The sequence below is a fragment of the Mauremys reevesii genome, linkage group 24, assembly GCF_016161935.1.
Source record: "Mauremys reevesii isolate NIE-2019 linkage group 24, ASM1616193v1, whole genome shotgun sequence".
NCBI classification, from domain to species: domain Eukaryota; kingdom Metazoa; phylum Chordata; order Testudines; family Geoemydidae; genus Mauremys; species Mauremys reevesii.
The window spans coordinates 15,204,307-15,221,345 of record NC_052646.1 but is presented as its reverse complement, the minus strand read 5'-3'; the positions used below and the strand labels follow the sequence as shown (position 1 = coordinate 15,221,345).

Sequence of the window (17,039 nt, the reverse complement as noted above, 5' to 3'; positions counted from 1 at the left end):
CCTCACCAAGGAATTCTGGGGATAAATAGGAACCCTCAGATTGAGAGGGAGACCAGATCGTTGTGGGGACAACCTGCCTCTTTGGCTCGTGGCCCTACCAGGTGGCTCTCCTGAGTAACAGCCGTGTCGCCTGTGGCAGAAGCCTGTAGACCCGAAGTGGGTGCTAACTGCTGCACACTGCAGCAGACAGATAAGGTAAGTCAGTGCGGGGGTGGAGGGAGAGAGGAAGATGCATGGGAATAACCCACGTCCCCAGTCCTTATCTTCTCCCTTGTTGTCCCCCATCCATGCCCAGGTCTCCCTCTGCACCCCTGAATCCCCAGCCCCATCCTCCTCCATTTTTTCCAGCCCTCAAATCATTTTTGTGGTTCTTCTCTGCACCCTCTGTGGTTTTCCAGCATCCTTGTTCAGATGTGCCTCGGCATGCCAGCGGCGTGTGCAGAGGGAAACTCGCCTCCGGGCTCGCCAGCATCAGCCCCTTTAGCATCCCACGGGCGGTTCGTGTGCAGGTGCTCTAGGAGCTGATGGAATGGAGCGGAGCTCCGGGAAATATTCCCCCTTGACTCCAGCCTGATGCTGTTGGTTCTCAGCCGGAGGGTGGGTTCACAGCCTCCTGCTGGTTTTAGGGCATCTGCAGTGCCCCACAGCTGAAGCCCTGAATCCCAGCGTCTCCTGTAGGGCTGAAGCCTGGAGCCAGAATGGAGGAGGGACGTGGGGAGCTCTGGGAAATATTCGATGAGAATTTAAGCCCTGGAATGAACTCCTGGTATTCCACAGAAGGGGAGTGCCGGAAAAATGGAAAGCAATTCAGGCTGCCTTTTTAGAGTTCAGTAATTACTGCAGGGCCTGAAGATAGATCTGTCCTTCCCCCCTAACTCTCTTTGTGTGTTAAGACGAAGCTGGTATCTTTGTTGTATTTGGAAAAACTAATTAAAACATATAAATAATACGTTAAAAATCACAATGTCTCGTGTCGGCATTTTTGCGACATTTCAATTTTATCAGTCGAGGTGACGCATGGCTAGAAAGGGTTAAACACCCCGCAAAATAAATAGCCCACAGAAGACATGCAGGGAGATAACATTTGCGTTTTGTTCCTCCAACTTTTTGAGGGGAGGGGTTCAGGTTGGGCTCAGCTTGGGAACGGGGTGGAAGCTCTTTAAGGAGACCTTGTTAACGGGCTGACAAGGGTCTTTGGCTTCTCCTGGGGCAAATTTTCAACCAAAACAATTCGTAATGAAAAACGCAGCTTTGACAACACCAAAGTGTCCCACAAATTAGGTGCAATTTCTTTCATTTCAGAAAAAAAATATTCTGAAAAAAGTGAAAACTTTGCATTTTGAAAACACTGGGACACAATGGCTTGATTTTTGTTCTATTTGAAATGTTTCCTTTTGAAATTTCCTTTCCTTTTGTTTTCAAAACAAGTTGAAAACGTTACAGACGTGCTTCAAATCACAATGAAATATTACAAGATCACATAAAATACTGGATCTAAATGAAACAATTTATTTTTTGGCTTTTCCGTTCATCAAAATTTTCCTTTTCAGGAATATGAATGTGGCCAGATCCCAGCTGGGGTCAATGGTCTGTAGCTCCATTGGTGTCTATGGGGCCAGATCCCAGCTGGCGTCAATGGGCCGCAGTTCCATTGGAGTCAATGGGGCCAGATCCCAGTTGGGGTTAATCAGACATAGCTCCATTGGAGTCAGTGGATCTATGCCAGTTTACACCAGTTGAGGGTCCTACACTAAGTTTTTTTTTCTCTTGCACCTTGTTCCCTGCTCATGATCTCTTGTTTTTCTGTCATTGCCCAAGGTCAGTTCCCAGCCATCATGCAGTGTGCAGATCTCTATAGCGTCAGCCAGGCCAGGTGCCAGGCCAGTTACCGGGGCAGGATCACGGAGAACATGTTCTGCGCTGGCGTGGAACAGGGCGGCACAGGCACATGCCAGGTAAGGGGGCATCCCAGAGAGCGAGGTAGGTGCCGGGTGTCGGAGCTCACACAGCTCAATACTCTTTATCCCCTACGACCTGCAAATCCTTCTCAGCCTGCTACTGAGGGGCCGTCGTCACTCAGCCCCTGGCCCCAGCCAGCCTCCGTGCCCCGTGGAAGAGCAGCCGATCTGCCCTCCGGCCGCACTGAACCCTAAGGGCTGAGCTTCATCCAGCTTCTGGGCCTGACAAAGGTGCTGAAACAGTTTCTGTAGTGAGGGGCTGAGAGCCATTGAACAAAATTGTAAACCCTGTACATGATGGAAAGCACTTCAAGCCAGGGGGTGATGCCGCACCCCCAGCCCCTCTAGTTCTAGCACCTCTGGGCCTGATCCCCAGCTCAGGTGTAGGAAGCTCAGACCACCTGAACCCATTTCTGCTCTTTAAACCTTTCATGTGTGTGTGTGTGTGTGTGTGTGTGTGTGTGTGTGTGTAGGCTCGCTGGATCAGACTGAGAGCTCACAGCGCGTCACGCCTGCCACAATAACCCACCAACACATGCCCCAGCCACACCTCTCCTCATCTCACCCGGGGGATGCTGAATGGGGTAGGGAGAGCTGGCCTGAGTGCGAATAGGATGGGGGAGCCATAGCCCAAAGCAGCCAATGGTTATGAGCCAGGCCTGACAAATTCCTGAGGTTGGGTTAGAAATGTGTGACTGGTTTAAAAGACATTAATCGGTGTGAAGTCTGTGAGATTGCTTTAAAAAAATCATGAGATTGGTTTGAAATGGAGAGATTGGCTTAACAGTTGTGAATCAGCCTGAAATTCACAAGCTTGGTTCAAAAATTGAGAAGTTGACTTTAAAAATCATGAGATTTGGTTTAGGATTAGGGTTAGGGGATAGAATCATGGGATCAGCTTGAAATCCACAAAACTGCTTTGGAAATCATGAGATCGCTTTCACAATCCTGAAATCACCCCAATGATTGTGAGATGGGTTTAAAAATCATGAGATTGGACTAAAAATTATGAGACCGGTTTTAAAATGCCATAAATAGTACACATGTCTTTGATCTGGGCTCTTGCATCGGTATGGGTGGCATAAGCAGCTATAACTGCTCTGATGTCATGAAATCTGATGGATGCGGATTATTGAGTTGGGCCGCACAGATTTCTTTCCTCCTTTCCCGTTTCTCCATTTCCTGTTCGCTTCGTTGGGTTTCATAACACTGGGATCCTTCCCACAAGGTCCTTCTCCATTTCAGTGGGTGGAGGGCTTGAGTTTCCCATAACTCCCCAGCGGCAGAGCAGGCAGACAAAGGGACGATTTCTCTCAACATCTGTGAAGGCGGATGAAGGCTGCAGCAGGATGGCTATCTCCAATCACCTCGGTTTCCTGGCGTTTGGATGAAGACTCTCATCCTGCCAAGCACCTTGTGGACCCTGGTGTGCAACGGCATCCCCACGCAGGGGCACTGGAAGAGGCGGGGCCAGGGGGCCATGGCCCTCCCACTTTTTACTGGCCATGGGCGCGGGGAGGAGGTGTAGAGGAGCGAGCAGGGGCGGGGTCTTGGGGAGAGGAGGTGGTGCGAGGGCAGGGCCTCAGGGGGAAGCGACAGTTCGAGGATAGGGCTCAGGGAAAAGGGTGGCATGAGGGTGGCACCATGATTCAGGTGCCAGCGGCTCCCCCCACCGCTTCAATCGCCCCTGTCTCCACATTCAAAGAAATCACGCACAGGTGTCTTCCATGCTCACATCAATGTCCAGATGCTGATTAAAGTCTCCTGGGGCCCTGGGCTGGAGCAAGTGAGGGGGCTCTGGGTCCAGAAAGTTGTCCCCACCCCACCTCTTCTGCCTGCGGTTCCGCCCCTTCTGCCTATGGCCCCGCCCATGGCCCCACCCTCTTCTGCCCCTTTCCCATCTCCCCGCTCCCATTCTGCCCACAGCCCCGACCCAGTACGCCCCTCCCCCCATGACCCTGCCCCTTTCTGCCCACAGCCCCGACCCAGTACGCCCTGTCCCCCCACCCCTTTCTGCCCACAGCCCCGATCCATTACGCCCTGTCCCCCCACCCCTTTCTGCCCACAGCCCCGACCCAGTACGCCCCTTCCCCCACATCCTCACACCCCCACTTGCTCATTTCCACCCCCACCCTCCCACTGCTGTCCCGAGACCAGAGAAGTTTTGTGCCCCGGGACACCAGCAGGGAGTGAGAGCTCCTCCAGCCTCGAGGCTGCAGTGTGGAGGGTGCTTCTGGGGACCCCAAATTGGCCTGGGCCCGTGGGCATGAGCCCCGTCGGCCTGTGCAGTAATCCACCATTGTCCATGTCCAAGACTTGTGGCGATCGGTGACGGGAGCGGGACAGCGATAACCGGAAACTCCTATAGTCACTGACCGACACACAGGCAGCAGCTGTCAGGGGGCCATTTTTGCATTGGGACAGAGGCAGGCCTGCAACTCGGCAGCCGCAATGCGACTGAGCGGCTGTTTTTAGGGACCGCTCCGCTCCCCCGCATGGCGTGCGGGGGGGGGTTATGAGCAGGACGTGGGCTGTCTAACCTAGTGCTCAAAGCAGGAGTTGGGAAATCAGGCCAGGCTATGAACCAGGAAGTCAGAGTGCGATGCAGGCCCGAGGGCAAATGCAGAGTGGAGTGTCGGGAGGCAGGGTCCGGTTACCAGGAGATCAGAGGTAAGAGCCAAACTTGAGAGAAGAACCAGGGATCAACACGCAGAGTCAGGCTGAGTCAGAGTACCAGGAAGAGGAAGAGGACGAGGAAGACACACACTCCAGAACAGGGCGGAAGGTTCAAGGAGTCGCTTTCGGCAATAGAGAAGGTGCCGTTCCAAGGGCTAATTCCTTCCGGGTTCCCCTGCGGAGGACAGAGGCAGGAACAAAGGCCGGCTTGCTTCCGCAACTCCCTGGGATCCAACCTGCTTGTGCCAGGTGTATGAAGGTGGAGGGAGTTGCCTGCATGCCGACATGTGGGCAGCTCCCCAGATATGGCAATCACCTTGACTCACGGGACAGCCCATTTCCCCGGCATAAAAAATGGCCCATCCCAGAGGATCCTTAGTTTTGACCAAGACACAACCCTGCCAGGAGCTACAGGTGAAGCAGGGCCAGTCTGGGGCCGTCAAGGCGCTGGGGTGGAAAGGAGATAACTGTGGCTTGGGGAGCAACATAGGGTGGTGACTTGGGGCATCTTGCAGTTATTGGGGTGATTATGGGCTGCCAGTGGGATCACTCTGTTTTGGGGGTATTGATGGGATGGAATGGGGGCTCTGCTCTGTTATTGGGGGTGATTATGGAGTATAAGGTGGCACTGCTCTTTATGGGGGTGATTATGGGATATGGGGGCACTGCTTTGTCATTGGGGGTGATTATGGAGCATGAGGGGGCATTGCTCTGTTAATGGAGATGATTATGGGGTGGAATGGGGCACTCAGTGAAGATGGATGGCTTGGCGGTTTGGCTGCTCAGCTTGTACTTGGAAGACATGGCTTCTAATCTCTGGTCTGACGCTCCATCCCTGTAGGACTGTAGACGGGCCGGACTCACTCCTGCGGCGCCTCCTGCTGGTGACTCCGGGAATTAGCTCTGTTCTAGCGTTGGAGCGCCCTCTGCAGGCTGGTGATCCACCTGTCTTCAGGGGACCCGGTGCCCTTTACATGCCTGGCAGTAATCTCAGGGTCTGCCTCAGTGTTGGCTACGCAGTATCAGCCACTCATCACAGGCAAAGGGTTTGGACCTGCTGCCTTGGCCTGCCCCAATACCTGTTGGCCCAATGCTAGGCCACAGCCTGGGGCTTTCTAGGCTCCTCAGCCTTTTCAGGTACCCAGTTTCTAGTTCTTCTCTAGAGAGACTCTCTGCTTCTGGTGGGGTCCCAATCAGCCCAGCTTTAGAGCAGCAGCTCTCAAGCCCTGTAGGACCTTGGCCCAATCACTTAGCCTCTCTGTGCCTCAGTTTCCCCATCTCTACAATGGGGATCGTAGCCCTGCCCTGCCTCACCAAGGAATTGTGGGGGATAAATATGGTAAAGATTGGGAGGTGCTCGGATACTACCGTAATGGGGACCCAGATACCGCCTGAGATCTATTCATTTCTCTGTTATTAAGCTGGTCATCAGGGTTTCTCCCTCTTCTGTTATTGGAGTGACATGTTAGAAGGGGAACGAGTAGCAGCGGGGTGGGCCCGGGCCAGCTCATGCAAATCTTTCTCATCTGGCTTGACTTTTAGTTTCTCTCCCCATCCTCACCAACAGATCAGATCTTTTCATGGAACATTCCGCTGGGGGCATCTGGGACTGGGCGGAAGTGGAAGATGGAGCTGAGTTGGGGGACACTGGGCCCCCATTGCCAACAGACGATCACAGTGTATTTCCCCTCCCCATGTCGGGCAGTGCTGTCATCTCCTGGGGTACAGGCAGGGCAGCAAAGGTGCAGAGAAACCACTCACACATGGGATCCTGTGGAAGAACAGGAACTCAAGTGCGGCTTTCCTGAATCCAAAGCGTGCACCTTCCCCACGAGGCATCCGTCCTCCTCAAGACGCCTGTGGCCAACAATTCCCTTTCGATCTCTTTCCCTGCAGTAAAGCCAGTGACACCGCCAACCGTATCCATTGCCAAAACCACCATGGAGCTACTGATCATCGTGATGCTGGTAGTCGGGGCAGCAGCAGGTAGGAAAAAGAGTGAAGCGAGAAACCAAAGTTGGGTTGGGTGAGAAGGTTCTGCAGTTTCCCCACAGGCCCTTCCAGGAATGTCTCAGAAACGTTGCTTAAGACAGGCTCCTGCTCATGAAGAGCGAAGTTCCTGGAACTCCCATGATCAGTTCCACAAGTTGCAAAACGGAATTCAGGCCTCATCTCTGATTATTCTTTTTTGTTTGTAGAGCAGGCAGGGAACCATGATTTCACAATCTGTTTGCGTGCCGAATCAGGACAGAAGGAAACGGTGGGTTGTGAAGCACTGGAATGGGTTCCCTAGGTAGGTGGTGGAATCTCCTTTCTTAGAGGCTTTTAAGGCCCGGCTTGACAAAGCCCTGGATGGGATGATTTAGTTGGGAATTGGTCCTGCTTTGAGCAGGGGGTTGGACTAGATACCTCCTGAGGTCCCTTCCAACCCTGATATTCTATGATTCCATGAATTTTGAAATTTCCCACAAAATGAAATGCTTTTGGGGAAAAAAATAAATCTGCTTCACTGAGATTTCAATGTCTTTGCGTTTAAAACATATATAAAATATATAACTTTTAGAGAGCATCATTTCTAATCCAATGTTAATTCTTTTAAGAAAAAAGAGAAAACAAAAAATTATTTAAAAAAAAACAAATCAAAATGGCCCTTTCCGATAATGTCCAATGCTCTGGTCAGACTGCCTATCTCATGAAGCACCAGGCACCTTTTGGTGAGGAGATGTTAGTGCATCATGGGAGTCCCTGGCTGTGAGCATCATGGGAAATGTAGTTTGATTGTGGAGCCCAGCCCATAGAGGAGACTGCTTCATTTTGATCTTTTTTTAAAATGAATTTGCATCACAATCAACACATTCCAGTGGAAATTTTACATTTTGACAAAATGCCATTTTCCGATGGGAAAATGTTCCATCTGAAAAAGTTTGATAGCTTTAATTATTTGTATTGCAGTAAAGCCTAGAAACACCAGTCACTGACATTTTTTTTGGTCTTGAAGCTTCTCTCACTGTGGCTATAGAAGATTCATGATCAAAAAAAGTTATTTCAAAGCTGAGTGCCATCTCAAATCCCAGCACTCACTCTTCAGAATTATGATGCCATCACTGAATTCGCTTCAGGAAGTCAAATAATTGTGGGATGATGATACTTTGTCCAAGATCTGAAATGAGATCCATCAAGACCAGTCTCCAGAAACCAGCTGCAAGGTTGACCTCCATGTCAACCTACTCAGATGGTGTGTCATCTCGTATGTGGGACATATGAGCAGATGCAACCGCAGAGGAAGAGATACTGGAGTCAATGATACATGCTGTACATCCTGGATGGGAAATGCATTTCATGCCTAAACACTGTGCTGTAGAATCCTGCAGTGGTGGATAATGTTCTCTTCAAAGAGAAGTGTGTTAAGCTTCCATTTATCTTCAGGGGGAAAAACAGGATCTTAAAGTTTATTCATGAAGGACATATAGGCATGGGAAAATCCCATGGAAAGAAAATCTAAGGTAAGAAGGAGTTCAGGAGAGCTGGCAGTTTCTCAAGGAGACAATATTGAAGACATAGCTGCAAATTATCTGGATGAGAAGGAATGATAGGAAGAATAGCAAGAGGCCAATAGGGCTCCATCAGGAGCAATTTAAGGACCTGAACATCAAAAAGTGGAAATCTGGACAAATTGCTAAGAAGGAAAACGAAAGAATAGCCACAAGCATGAAGGGACAAAATCAGAAGATGTGAGGGTAGGTTTACACTTACCTTCCAGGTCGACGCGGTGAGTTCGACTTCTCGGAGTTCGAACTATCACGTCTGATCTAGGAGCCGCGGAGTTTCCGCCGCGTCTGGACCTGGACGGTAGGTCGAACAAGGGTACTTCAAATTCAGCTACGCTATTCACGTAGCTGAATTTGCGTACCCTAGTTCGACCCCCCTTCTTAGTGTAGACCAGGCCTAAGGCACAAAATGAGTTAGCAAGGGATATAAAAAGCAATAAGAAGAGGTTCTTTAAATGCATTGGGAGCAGGAGAAAGACCAAGGAAAGTGGAGACCCTCTACTTGGCAGGGAAAGAAAGCTAATAACAGATGACATCAAGAAGGATGAGCTGTTTAATGCCTATTTTGCTTCAATCTTCAATAAAAAGGTTAATGGTGTCCAGATAGTCAACACAATTAATATTAACAACCAGGAGGAAGGAACTCAAGCCGAAACAAGAAAAGAACGGGTTAAAGAATATTTAGCTAAATTAGATGTATTCAAGTCAGCAGGGCCTGATGAAATTCGTCCTGGGGTCCTTAAGGAACGAGCTGAAGCAATCTCAGAACTATTAGCAATGATCTTTGAGAACTTCTGGAAGACAGGTGAGGTCCCAGGAGACTGGAGAATGGCAAACATAATTCCTCTTTTTAAAAAGAGGAACAAAGAGGACCCGGGGAATTACAGACCAGGCAGCCTAACTTCAATGGTCTAGATGAAATTACTAGAAGGTGGGTGCACAACTGGTTGAAAGACCGTACTCAAAGAGTAGTTATCAATGGTTCACTGTCAAACTGGGTGGGTGTATCTAGCCATGTCCCACAGGGCTCAGTCCTGGGTCTGGTACTAGTCAATATTTTCATTAATGACTTGGATAATGGAGTGGAGAGTACGCTGATAAAATGTGTGGCTGACACCACGCTGGGTGGGGCTGCAAGCACTTTGGAGGACAGGATTTGATTTCAAAATGACCTCAAAAAATTAGAGAATTGGTTTAAACTCATCAAGATGAAATTCCGTAAAGACAAATGCAAAGTACTTCACTTCAGGAGGAACAATCAAATGCACAACTACAAAATGGGGAATAACTGGCTAGGTGGCAGCACTGCTGGAAAGGATCTGGGGGGAAAATGGATCCCAAATGGAATATGAGCCAACACTGTGATGCAGATCTGAACAAGGCTAATATCATTCTGGGGTGTATTAACAGAAGTGACATATGAAAGAAACGGGGTAATCGTCCTGCTCTGCTCAGCACGGTGAGACCTCGGCTGCAGAATTGTGTCCAAGTGGAAAGAGTCCAGAGGAGACCAGCAAAAATGATCAGAGGTTTAGAAAACCTGCCTTGTGAGGAAAGGTTACAACAACGAGGCATGTTTAGTCTTGAGAAAAGACAGCTGACAGGTAACCTGGGAACAGTCTTCACACACGTTCAAGGCTGTGATAAAGAGGCTGGTAATCAATTGTTCCCCATGTCCGCTGAAGATAGGATAAGAAACAAGGGGTTAATCTGCAGCAAGGCAGATTTAGGGTAGCTATTAGGGAAAACTTTCTAACTCTCGGGATAGTTAAACTCTGGCATCAGCCTCCAAGGCAGCTTGTGGACGTCCCGTCATTGAAGGTTTTTAAGACCAGGTTGGACAAACATCTGTCAGGGATGGTCTAGATTTTTTGGGGGTCCTGCCTCAGCTCGGGGGGCTGGACTTGATGACCTCCTGAGGCCCCTTCCAGCCCCATATATCTATGATGCTATGATTTTGTCAAAAGCAAAAAGTTCTTCTGATCAACCTGAAACGGATTTCCCTCCACACACCCCAAATTTGTTTCATGGGAAATTCGCATGGGGGAGGGGCATTGTTTCCGCTCCGTAACAGAACATGGAGAAAAAAATGATATTGTGGGATTTCCTGCAACATAGAAAACCTGCGTCCTTCCTGGTTCCAGCCCTGATCCCTGTTAGAAGAGATTAATGTAAGATCATAGGGCTGGAAGGGGCCTCCTGAGGCATCATGTTCAGTCCTTGCTACCATGGGCAACTCAGTCATAGAAACGTATCAAGCCCCGTCTTCAAACTAATGAGGTTTTTTGCCCACCGGCTCCTGTTCCACAACCTCTCTCCTCCAATGGTTAGTAACCTTCTTCTAAGTCTCAGCCTAGATTTATCCACAGCCACGTTATCCTCATTTGTTCTTGTGCCAACGCTGGTCTCTAGCTCTTCTCACTCCCCGATATTTCCCCCATACCCTCCCCCACCACTCTGCATTAGGGAGAACAATCAGATCCCCCCTCAGCCTTCCTTTTAGGTTAAACCAGCCAAGCTCTTTCTGTCTCCCCTTGTAAAATTTGCCCTTCATTCCCCTGATCACCCTAGCCCTCTTCTCTACATGAGTTCCAGTTGGAATTCCTCTTTCTGGAACATGGGTGACAGGAACTGGAGGTTTTCCCAGTGGCATTAATGCCTCCCTATCCCTACTGGAAATACCTCGCCTGGTACAACCTTGGATCGCCTTCTGCTTTTGCATGGCCATGTGGGAGCAGCAGCTCATGGTCATCCTGCCACCGGCCAATCTGCACAGACATACCTGATGCTTGCCCCCCCCGGCCCTGCTTCCAACTGATGTTTGCCACTCTCCATTGCAGCCTCAGACACAGAGGGAGACCGGATCATTGGGGGGAGAAACTGCCGCATTGGCTCCCGGCCCTACCAGGTGGCTCTCCTGAGGAACGGCCGCATCTACTGCGGCGGGAGCCTGATAGCCCCGAAGTGGGTGCTAACTGCTGCGCACTGCAGCAGACGGATAAGGTAAGTCACTGCGGGGGTGGAGGGAGAGAGGGAGATGCATGGGACTAACCCACGTCCCCAGTCCTTATCTTCTCCCTTGGTGTCCCCCATCCATGCCCAGGTCTCCCTCTGCACCCCTGAATCCCCAGCCCCATCCTCCTCCATTTTTTCCAGCCCTCAAATCATTTTTGTGGTTCTTCTCTGCACCCTCTGTGGTTTTCAAGCATCCTTGTTCAGATGTGCCTCGGCTCGCCAGTATTGGTCTCCCCAGTGGCGTGTGCAGAGGGAAACTCGCCTCCGGGCTCGCCAGCATCAGCCCCTTTAGCATCCCATGGGCGGTTCATGTGCAGGTGCTCTAGGAGCTGATGGAATGGAGCAGAGCTCCGGGAAATATTTTCCCTTGACTCCAGCCTAATGCTGTTGATTTTCAACTTGGGGTGTGTGTGTGTGTGTGTGTGTGTGTGTGATCTGCTGCCCCCTGCTGGTTCTAGGGCATCAGTGGGGCCCCACTGCTGAAACCCTGAGTCCTGGCACCTCCTGTAGGGCTGAAGCCCAGAGCCAGAATGGAGGAGGGATGTGGGGAGCTCTGGGAAATACTCGATGAGAATTTAAGCCCTGAAACGAACACCTGGCATTCTGCAGAAGGGGAGTACGGGAAAAATTGGAACCAATTCAGGCTGCCTTTTTAGAACTCTGTAATTACTGCAGGGCCTGCAGATAGATCTGTCCTTCCCCACCCCCCGCTTTTCTCCTAACTCTCTTTGTCTATTAGGACGAAGCTGGTATCTTTGTTCTATTTGGAAAAACTAATTAAAATATATAAATAATATGTTAAAAATCACAATGTCTCATGTTGACATTTTTCAAAAGTTTCAATTTTTCCATTCAAGACTTTTTCTTTCAAAGTGCCCTGTTAGTTGATTTTCAGAAACGTTTCGCGATGACTGAACTGCACTTTTCTCCCCCAACTTTTCGATTTAGTGGAAATTTTGAAACTCTTTGACCCAGGTTTACTCTTTGCAATTCCCAGTGCTCCGCATGTTGGTTTAACTTGGCATGAGCGAGCCGCAGTAACCTGGGACAAGGCAAAAGTAAAAATAAACATGTTAAGTGAGTCCCAAAAGTAGGGTGAGCAGATAGCACATGTGAAAAACTGGGATAGTTTATTTCATTGAGTGGGGTATGATGGCATATATAAGACTAAACCCCTAATATTGGGACAATCCCGATATTGGGATGTCTGGTCCTCCTACCCAAAAGCCAAGGACAAGGCATTCATGAATTGTGGTGAAAACTGCAGCTTTCATAACAAACTATCCCACAAATTCGGGGCAATTTCACCAGTATTCATCCAGTGTGTAAAACAAAGTGCAAGAAACAATAGTGTGAGCAACAATGGCTCAGAATGTGTGGAAGGTGGCTATGCAGACAGAGAGAAAATTAACAAAATATGCTGTGTACATGTGGCGGGAGAACAAAGCACGATATGTACAGCAATTGGGCTTGAAAATAACTGGACCAACCATAAGGTGCGTTATTTCATGTAAAATGGATGGTGTATGTGTCAGAATAGGGTTAAACTTGTATATAAAGTAACCAATACTTTGTGACATGTTCCATACCCAACCCTTACATGTGACTCTGACCAATTCTGTGCAGTCTAAGTGTATACAAAAAAAAAACACAAGAAAGGATGTGATTGGAGTCGAACTGAGTTCTTGAAGAATTAAGTTGACGAGATCTTAGAGGCTACTCCAGGATCAAAAATCCATTATTGGCCTGTCAGGTTTCCCTGGGGTACAGATGTGGGGACCCATATGAAAGACCCCCTAAGCTTATATTCCACCAGCTTAGGTTAAAAACTTCCTCCAAGGCACAAATTCCTTGCCCTGGGATGGTATTGCTGGACCATCAAGTGATTCAGGAAAAGGACCACTTGGAGTTCCTGTTTCTCCCAAAATATCCCCTCCAAGCCCCTTCACCCCCTTTCCTGGGAAGGCTTGAGAATAATATACCAACTAAATAGAACATAACATAAGAACATAAGAATGGCCGTACCAGGTCAGACCAAAGGTCCATCTTGCCCAGTATCTGTCTACCGACAGTGGCCAATGCCAGGTGCCCCAGAGAGAGTGAACCTAAGATCAAGATCAAGTGATCTTTCTCCTGCCATCCAGCTCCATCCTCTGCCGAACAGAGGCTAGGGACACCATTCTTACCCATCCTGGCTAATAGCCATTTATGGACTTAGCCACCATGAATTTATCCAGTTCCCTTTTAAACATTGTTATAGTCCTAGCCTTCACAACCTCCTCAGGTAAGGAGTTCCACAAGTTGACTGTGCACTGTGTGAAGAACTTCCTTTTATTTGTTTTAAACCTGCTGCCTATTAATTTCATTGGGTGACCCCTAGTTCTTGTATTATGGGAATAAGTAAATAACTTTTCCTTATCCACTTTCTCAACATCACTCATGATTTTATATACCTCTATCATATCCCCCCTTAGTCTCCTCTTTTCCAAGCTGAAGAGTCCTAGCCTCTTTAATCTTTCCTCGTATGGGACCCTCTCCAAACCCCTAATCATTTTAGTTGCCCTTAGGTAATCAAGGTGAGCACAGACCAGACCCTTGGGGTTTTAGGACACTAAAAACCCAATTAAATTCTTAAAAACAGAGCTTTATTATTAAAAAAAAAAAGTAAAAGAAGCACCTCTGTAAAATCAGGATAGAAGGTAATTTTACAGGCTAATAAGATTTAAAACACAAAGGATTCCCCTCTATGCAAAACTTTAAAGTTACAACAACAATAACAAAAAACCCGGAATAAATCTCCCTCTTAGCACAGGGAAAATTCACAAGCTAAAACAAAAGATAATCTAATGCATTTCCTTGCTATTACTTACTATTTCTGTAATATTAGATGTACCATTTCAGTAGGAGCTGGATTACTTGCTTGGTCTCTCTCTTTGTCTCAGAGAGAACAACACAGAGCACAAAGCAAAAACCTTCCCCCCACAGATTTGAAAGTATCTTCTCCCCTTATTGGTCCTTTTGGTCAGGTGCCAACCGGTTATTTGAGCTTCTTAACCCTTTACAGGTAAAGGAGGATTTTATGCTTCCCTTAGCTGTACGTTCATGACATGATCCAACTGTACTTGCTTGTCTGCAATGGCCTTTGAATAGCCCCCCATTGATCTCTTCCTTTGGCCTCTCTCCATGCAGCACCGTGCGGGTGCATCTGGGGGATTATAATCTACGGGTGAAGGAAGGTACAGAACAGATACGAAGAATCCGCAACTTCTTCATGCACCCCGGGTATAACCTCCGTCCTCGTGACAATGACTTCATGCTTCTGGAGTTGGATAAGCCCGCTCGACTCAACAGCTACGTGAACACAATCAACCTGGCTACCCGTTGTCCCTCTCCTGGAACACGATGCAGTGTGTCGGGATGGGGCACCACCAAGTCCCCCCAAAGTATGGCGTGCTGAGTGTGGCGGGGAGGGGTTGAGCTTGGGCTAAGCTTTGGCAGGGGGTGGAAGCTCTTTAAGGAGACCTTGTTAACGGGCTGACAAGGGTCTTTGGCTTTTCCTGGGGGAAATAATTTGTAATGAAAAACGCAGCTTTGACAACACCAAAGTGTCCCACAAATTAGGAGCATTTTCATTCATTTCAGAGAAAAATATTCTGAAAAAAGTGAAAACTTTGCATTTTGGAAACACTGGGACACAATGGCTTGATTTTTGTTCTATTTGAAATGTTTCCTTTTGAAATTTCCTTTCCTTTTTTTTTCAAAACAAGTTTAAAATGTTACAGACGTGCTTCAAATCACAGTGAAATATAATAAGATCACATAAAATACTGGATCGAAATGAAACAATTTGTTTGACCTGAAATGAGGGCTTTTTTCTGGCTTTTCTGTTCCTCAAAAATTTCCTTTTTTGGAATATGAATGTGGCCAGATCCCAGCTGGGGTCAATCTGCCGTAGCTCCATTGGAGTCAATGAGGCCAGATCCCAACTGGGGTCAATGGGGCCAGATCCCAGCTGGCGTCAATGGGCCGCAGTTCCATTGGAGTCAATGAGGCCAGATCCCAGCTGGGGTCAATGGGGCCAGATCCCAGCTGGCGTCAATGGGCCGCAGTTCCATTGGAGTCAATGAGGCCAGATCCCAGCTGGAGTCAATCGGCTGTAGCTCCATTGGAATAAATGGAGCCAGTCGAGGGTCCTACACTAAGTTTTTTTTCTCTTGCACCTTGTTTCCTGCTCATGATCTCCTGTTTTTCTGACATTGCCCAGGGCAGTTCCCAGCCATCATGCAGTGTGCAGATCTCTATAGCGTCAGCCAGGCCAGGTGCCAGGCCAGTTACCAGGGCAGGATCACAGAGAACATGTTCTGCGCTGGCGTGGAACAGGGCGGCACAGGCACATGCCAGGTAAGGGGGCATCCCAGAGAGCGGGGTAGGTGCCGGGTGTCGGAGCTCACACAGCTCAATACTCTTTATCCCCTACGACCTGCAAACCCTTCTCAGCCTGCTACTGAGGGGCCGTTGTCACTCAGCCCCTGGCCCCAGCCAGCCTCCGTGCCCCGTGGAAGAGCAGCCAATCTGCCTTCTGGCCGCACTGAACCTTAAGGGCTGAGCTTCATCCAGCTTCTGGGCCTGACAAAGGTGCTGAAACAGTTTCTGTAGTGAGGGGCTGAGAGCCATTGAACAAAATTGTAAACCCTGTACATGATGGAAACCCCCAGCACCTCTAGTTCTAGCACCTCTGGGCCTGATCCCCAGCTCAGGTGTAGGAAGCTCAGACCACCTGAACCCATTTCTGCTCTTTAAACCTCTCGTGTGTGTGTGTGTGTGTGTGTGTGTGTGTGTGTGTGTGTGTGTGTGTGTCGGACGCCCCCTGCTGGAGGGGATGAGCCCTGTGTGTGTGTGTGTGTGTGTCCCTGATGCCCCCTGCTGGAGGTGATGAGCCCCACTGTGTGTGTGTGCATGTGTGTGTGTCTGTGTGTGCGTGTGTGTGTGTGTCGCTGACGCCCGCAGCTGGAGGGGATGAGCCCTGCTCTGTGTGTGTGCACACGTGGGGCATGGCTGTGTTTTGCTAATGGCTCTGTGTTGTCTCTCACTGCAGGGCGATTCAGGAGGCCCACTGGTCTGCAATGGGCAGCTGCAGGGTGTGGTCTCCTGGGGTAAGTCTGTCTGTGCCCTGCCTGGACAGCCCGGGGTCTATGCCAAAGTCTGCAAAGCTGTCCAGTGGGTGAGGAGCACCATAAGGAGGAGGCTCGCCAGATCAGACAGAAATCACAGCGTGTCACGCCTGCCACAATAACCCACCAAACACAGGGCCCAGCCACGCCTCTCCTCATCTCACCGCAGCACCTGGGGGATGCTGAATGGGGTGGGAGGAGCTGGCCTGGGTGCAAATGGGATGGGGGAGCCATAGCCCAAAGCAACCAGTGGTTATGAGCCAGGCCTGACAAAATTCTGAGGTTGGGTTAAAAATGTGTGACCGGTTTAAAAGGCATGAATCAGTGCAAAGATTGTGAGATTGCTTTAAAAATCATGAGATCAGCTTGAAATTCAAAAGATTGCTTTAAAAAATCATGAGATTGGTTTAAAATGGAGAGATTGGCTTAACAGTCATGAATCAGCCTGAAATTCACAGGACTGCTTCAAAAATCGAGATGTTGCCTTTAAAAATCATGAGATTTGGTTTAGAAGGATGGGATCAGCTTGAAAACCACGAGAGTGCTTTGGAAACCATGAGATTGCATTCACAATCATGAAATCAGCCTGATGATTGTGAGATGGGTTTAAAAATCATGAGATTGGATTAAAAATTATGTGACGGGTTTTAAAATGCCATAAATAGCGCATA

The 17,039-nt window shown here is 48.9% G+C and overlaps 1 protein-coding gene across 1 annotated transcript; it reads left to right on the top strand.

Annotated features, from left to right (window-relative positions):
* The first annotated feature begins 1,930 nt into the window (after positions 1 to 1,930).
* Positions 1,931 to 16,490, top strand: LOC120390545 (trypsin-3-like). Its single transcript, XM_039513275.1, has 6 exons — positions 1,931 to 1,955; positions 6,531 to 6,620; positions 11,023 to 11,185; positions 14,387 to 14,640; positions 15,462 to 15,598; positions 16,293 to 16,490. Exons 1-6 carry the CDS (start codon positions 1,949 to 1,951, stop codon positions 16,488 to 16,490), a joined length of 849 nt encoding a protein of 282 aa, XP_039369209.1. The 5' UTR covers positions 1,931 to 1,948.
* The last annotated feature ends 549 nt before the right edge of the window (positions 16,491 to 17,039 follow it).

Coding starts and splice junctions, on each gene's coding strand:
- LOC120390545 (XM_039513275.1), top strand. Junction 6,621..11,022: donor GGTAGTCGGGGCAGCAGCAG/GTAGGAAAAAGA, acceptor TCTCCATTGCAG/CCTCAGACACAGAGGGAGAC. Junction 15,599..16,292: donor GCGGCACAGGCACATGCCAG/GTAAGGGGGCAT, acceptor CTCTCACTGCAG/GGCGATTCAGGAGGCCCACT.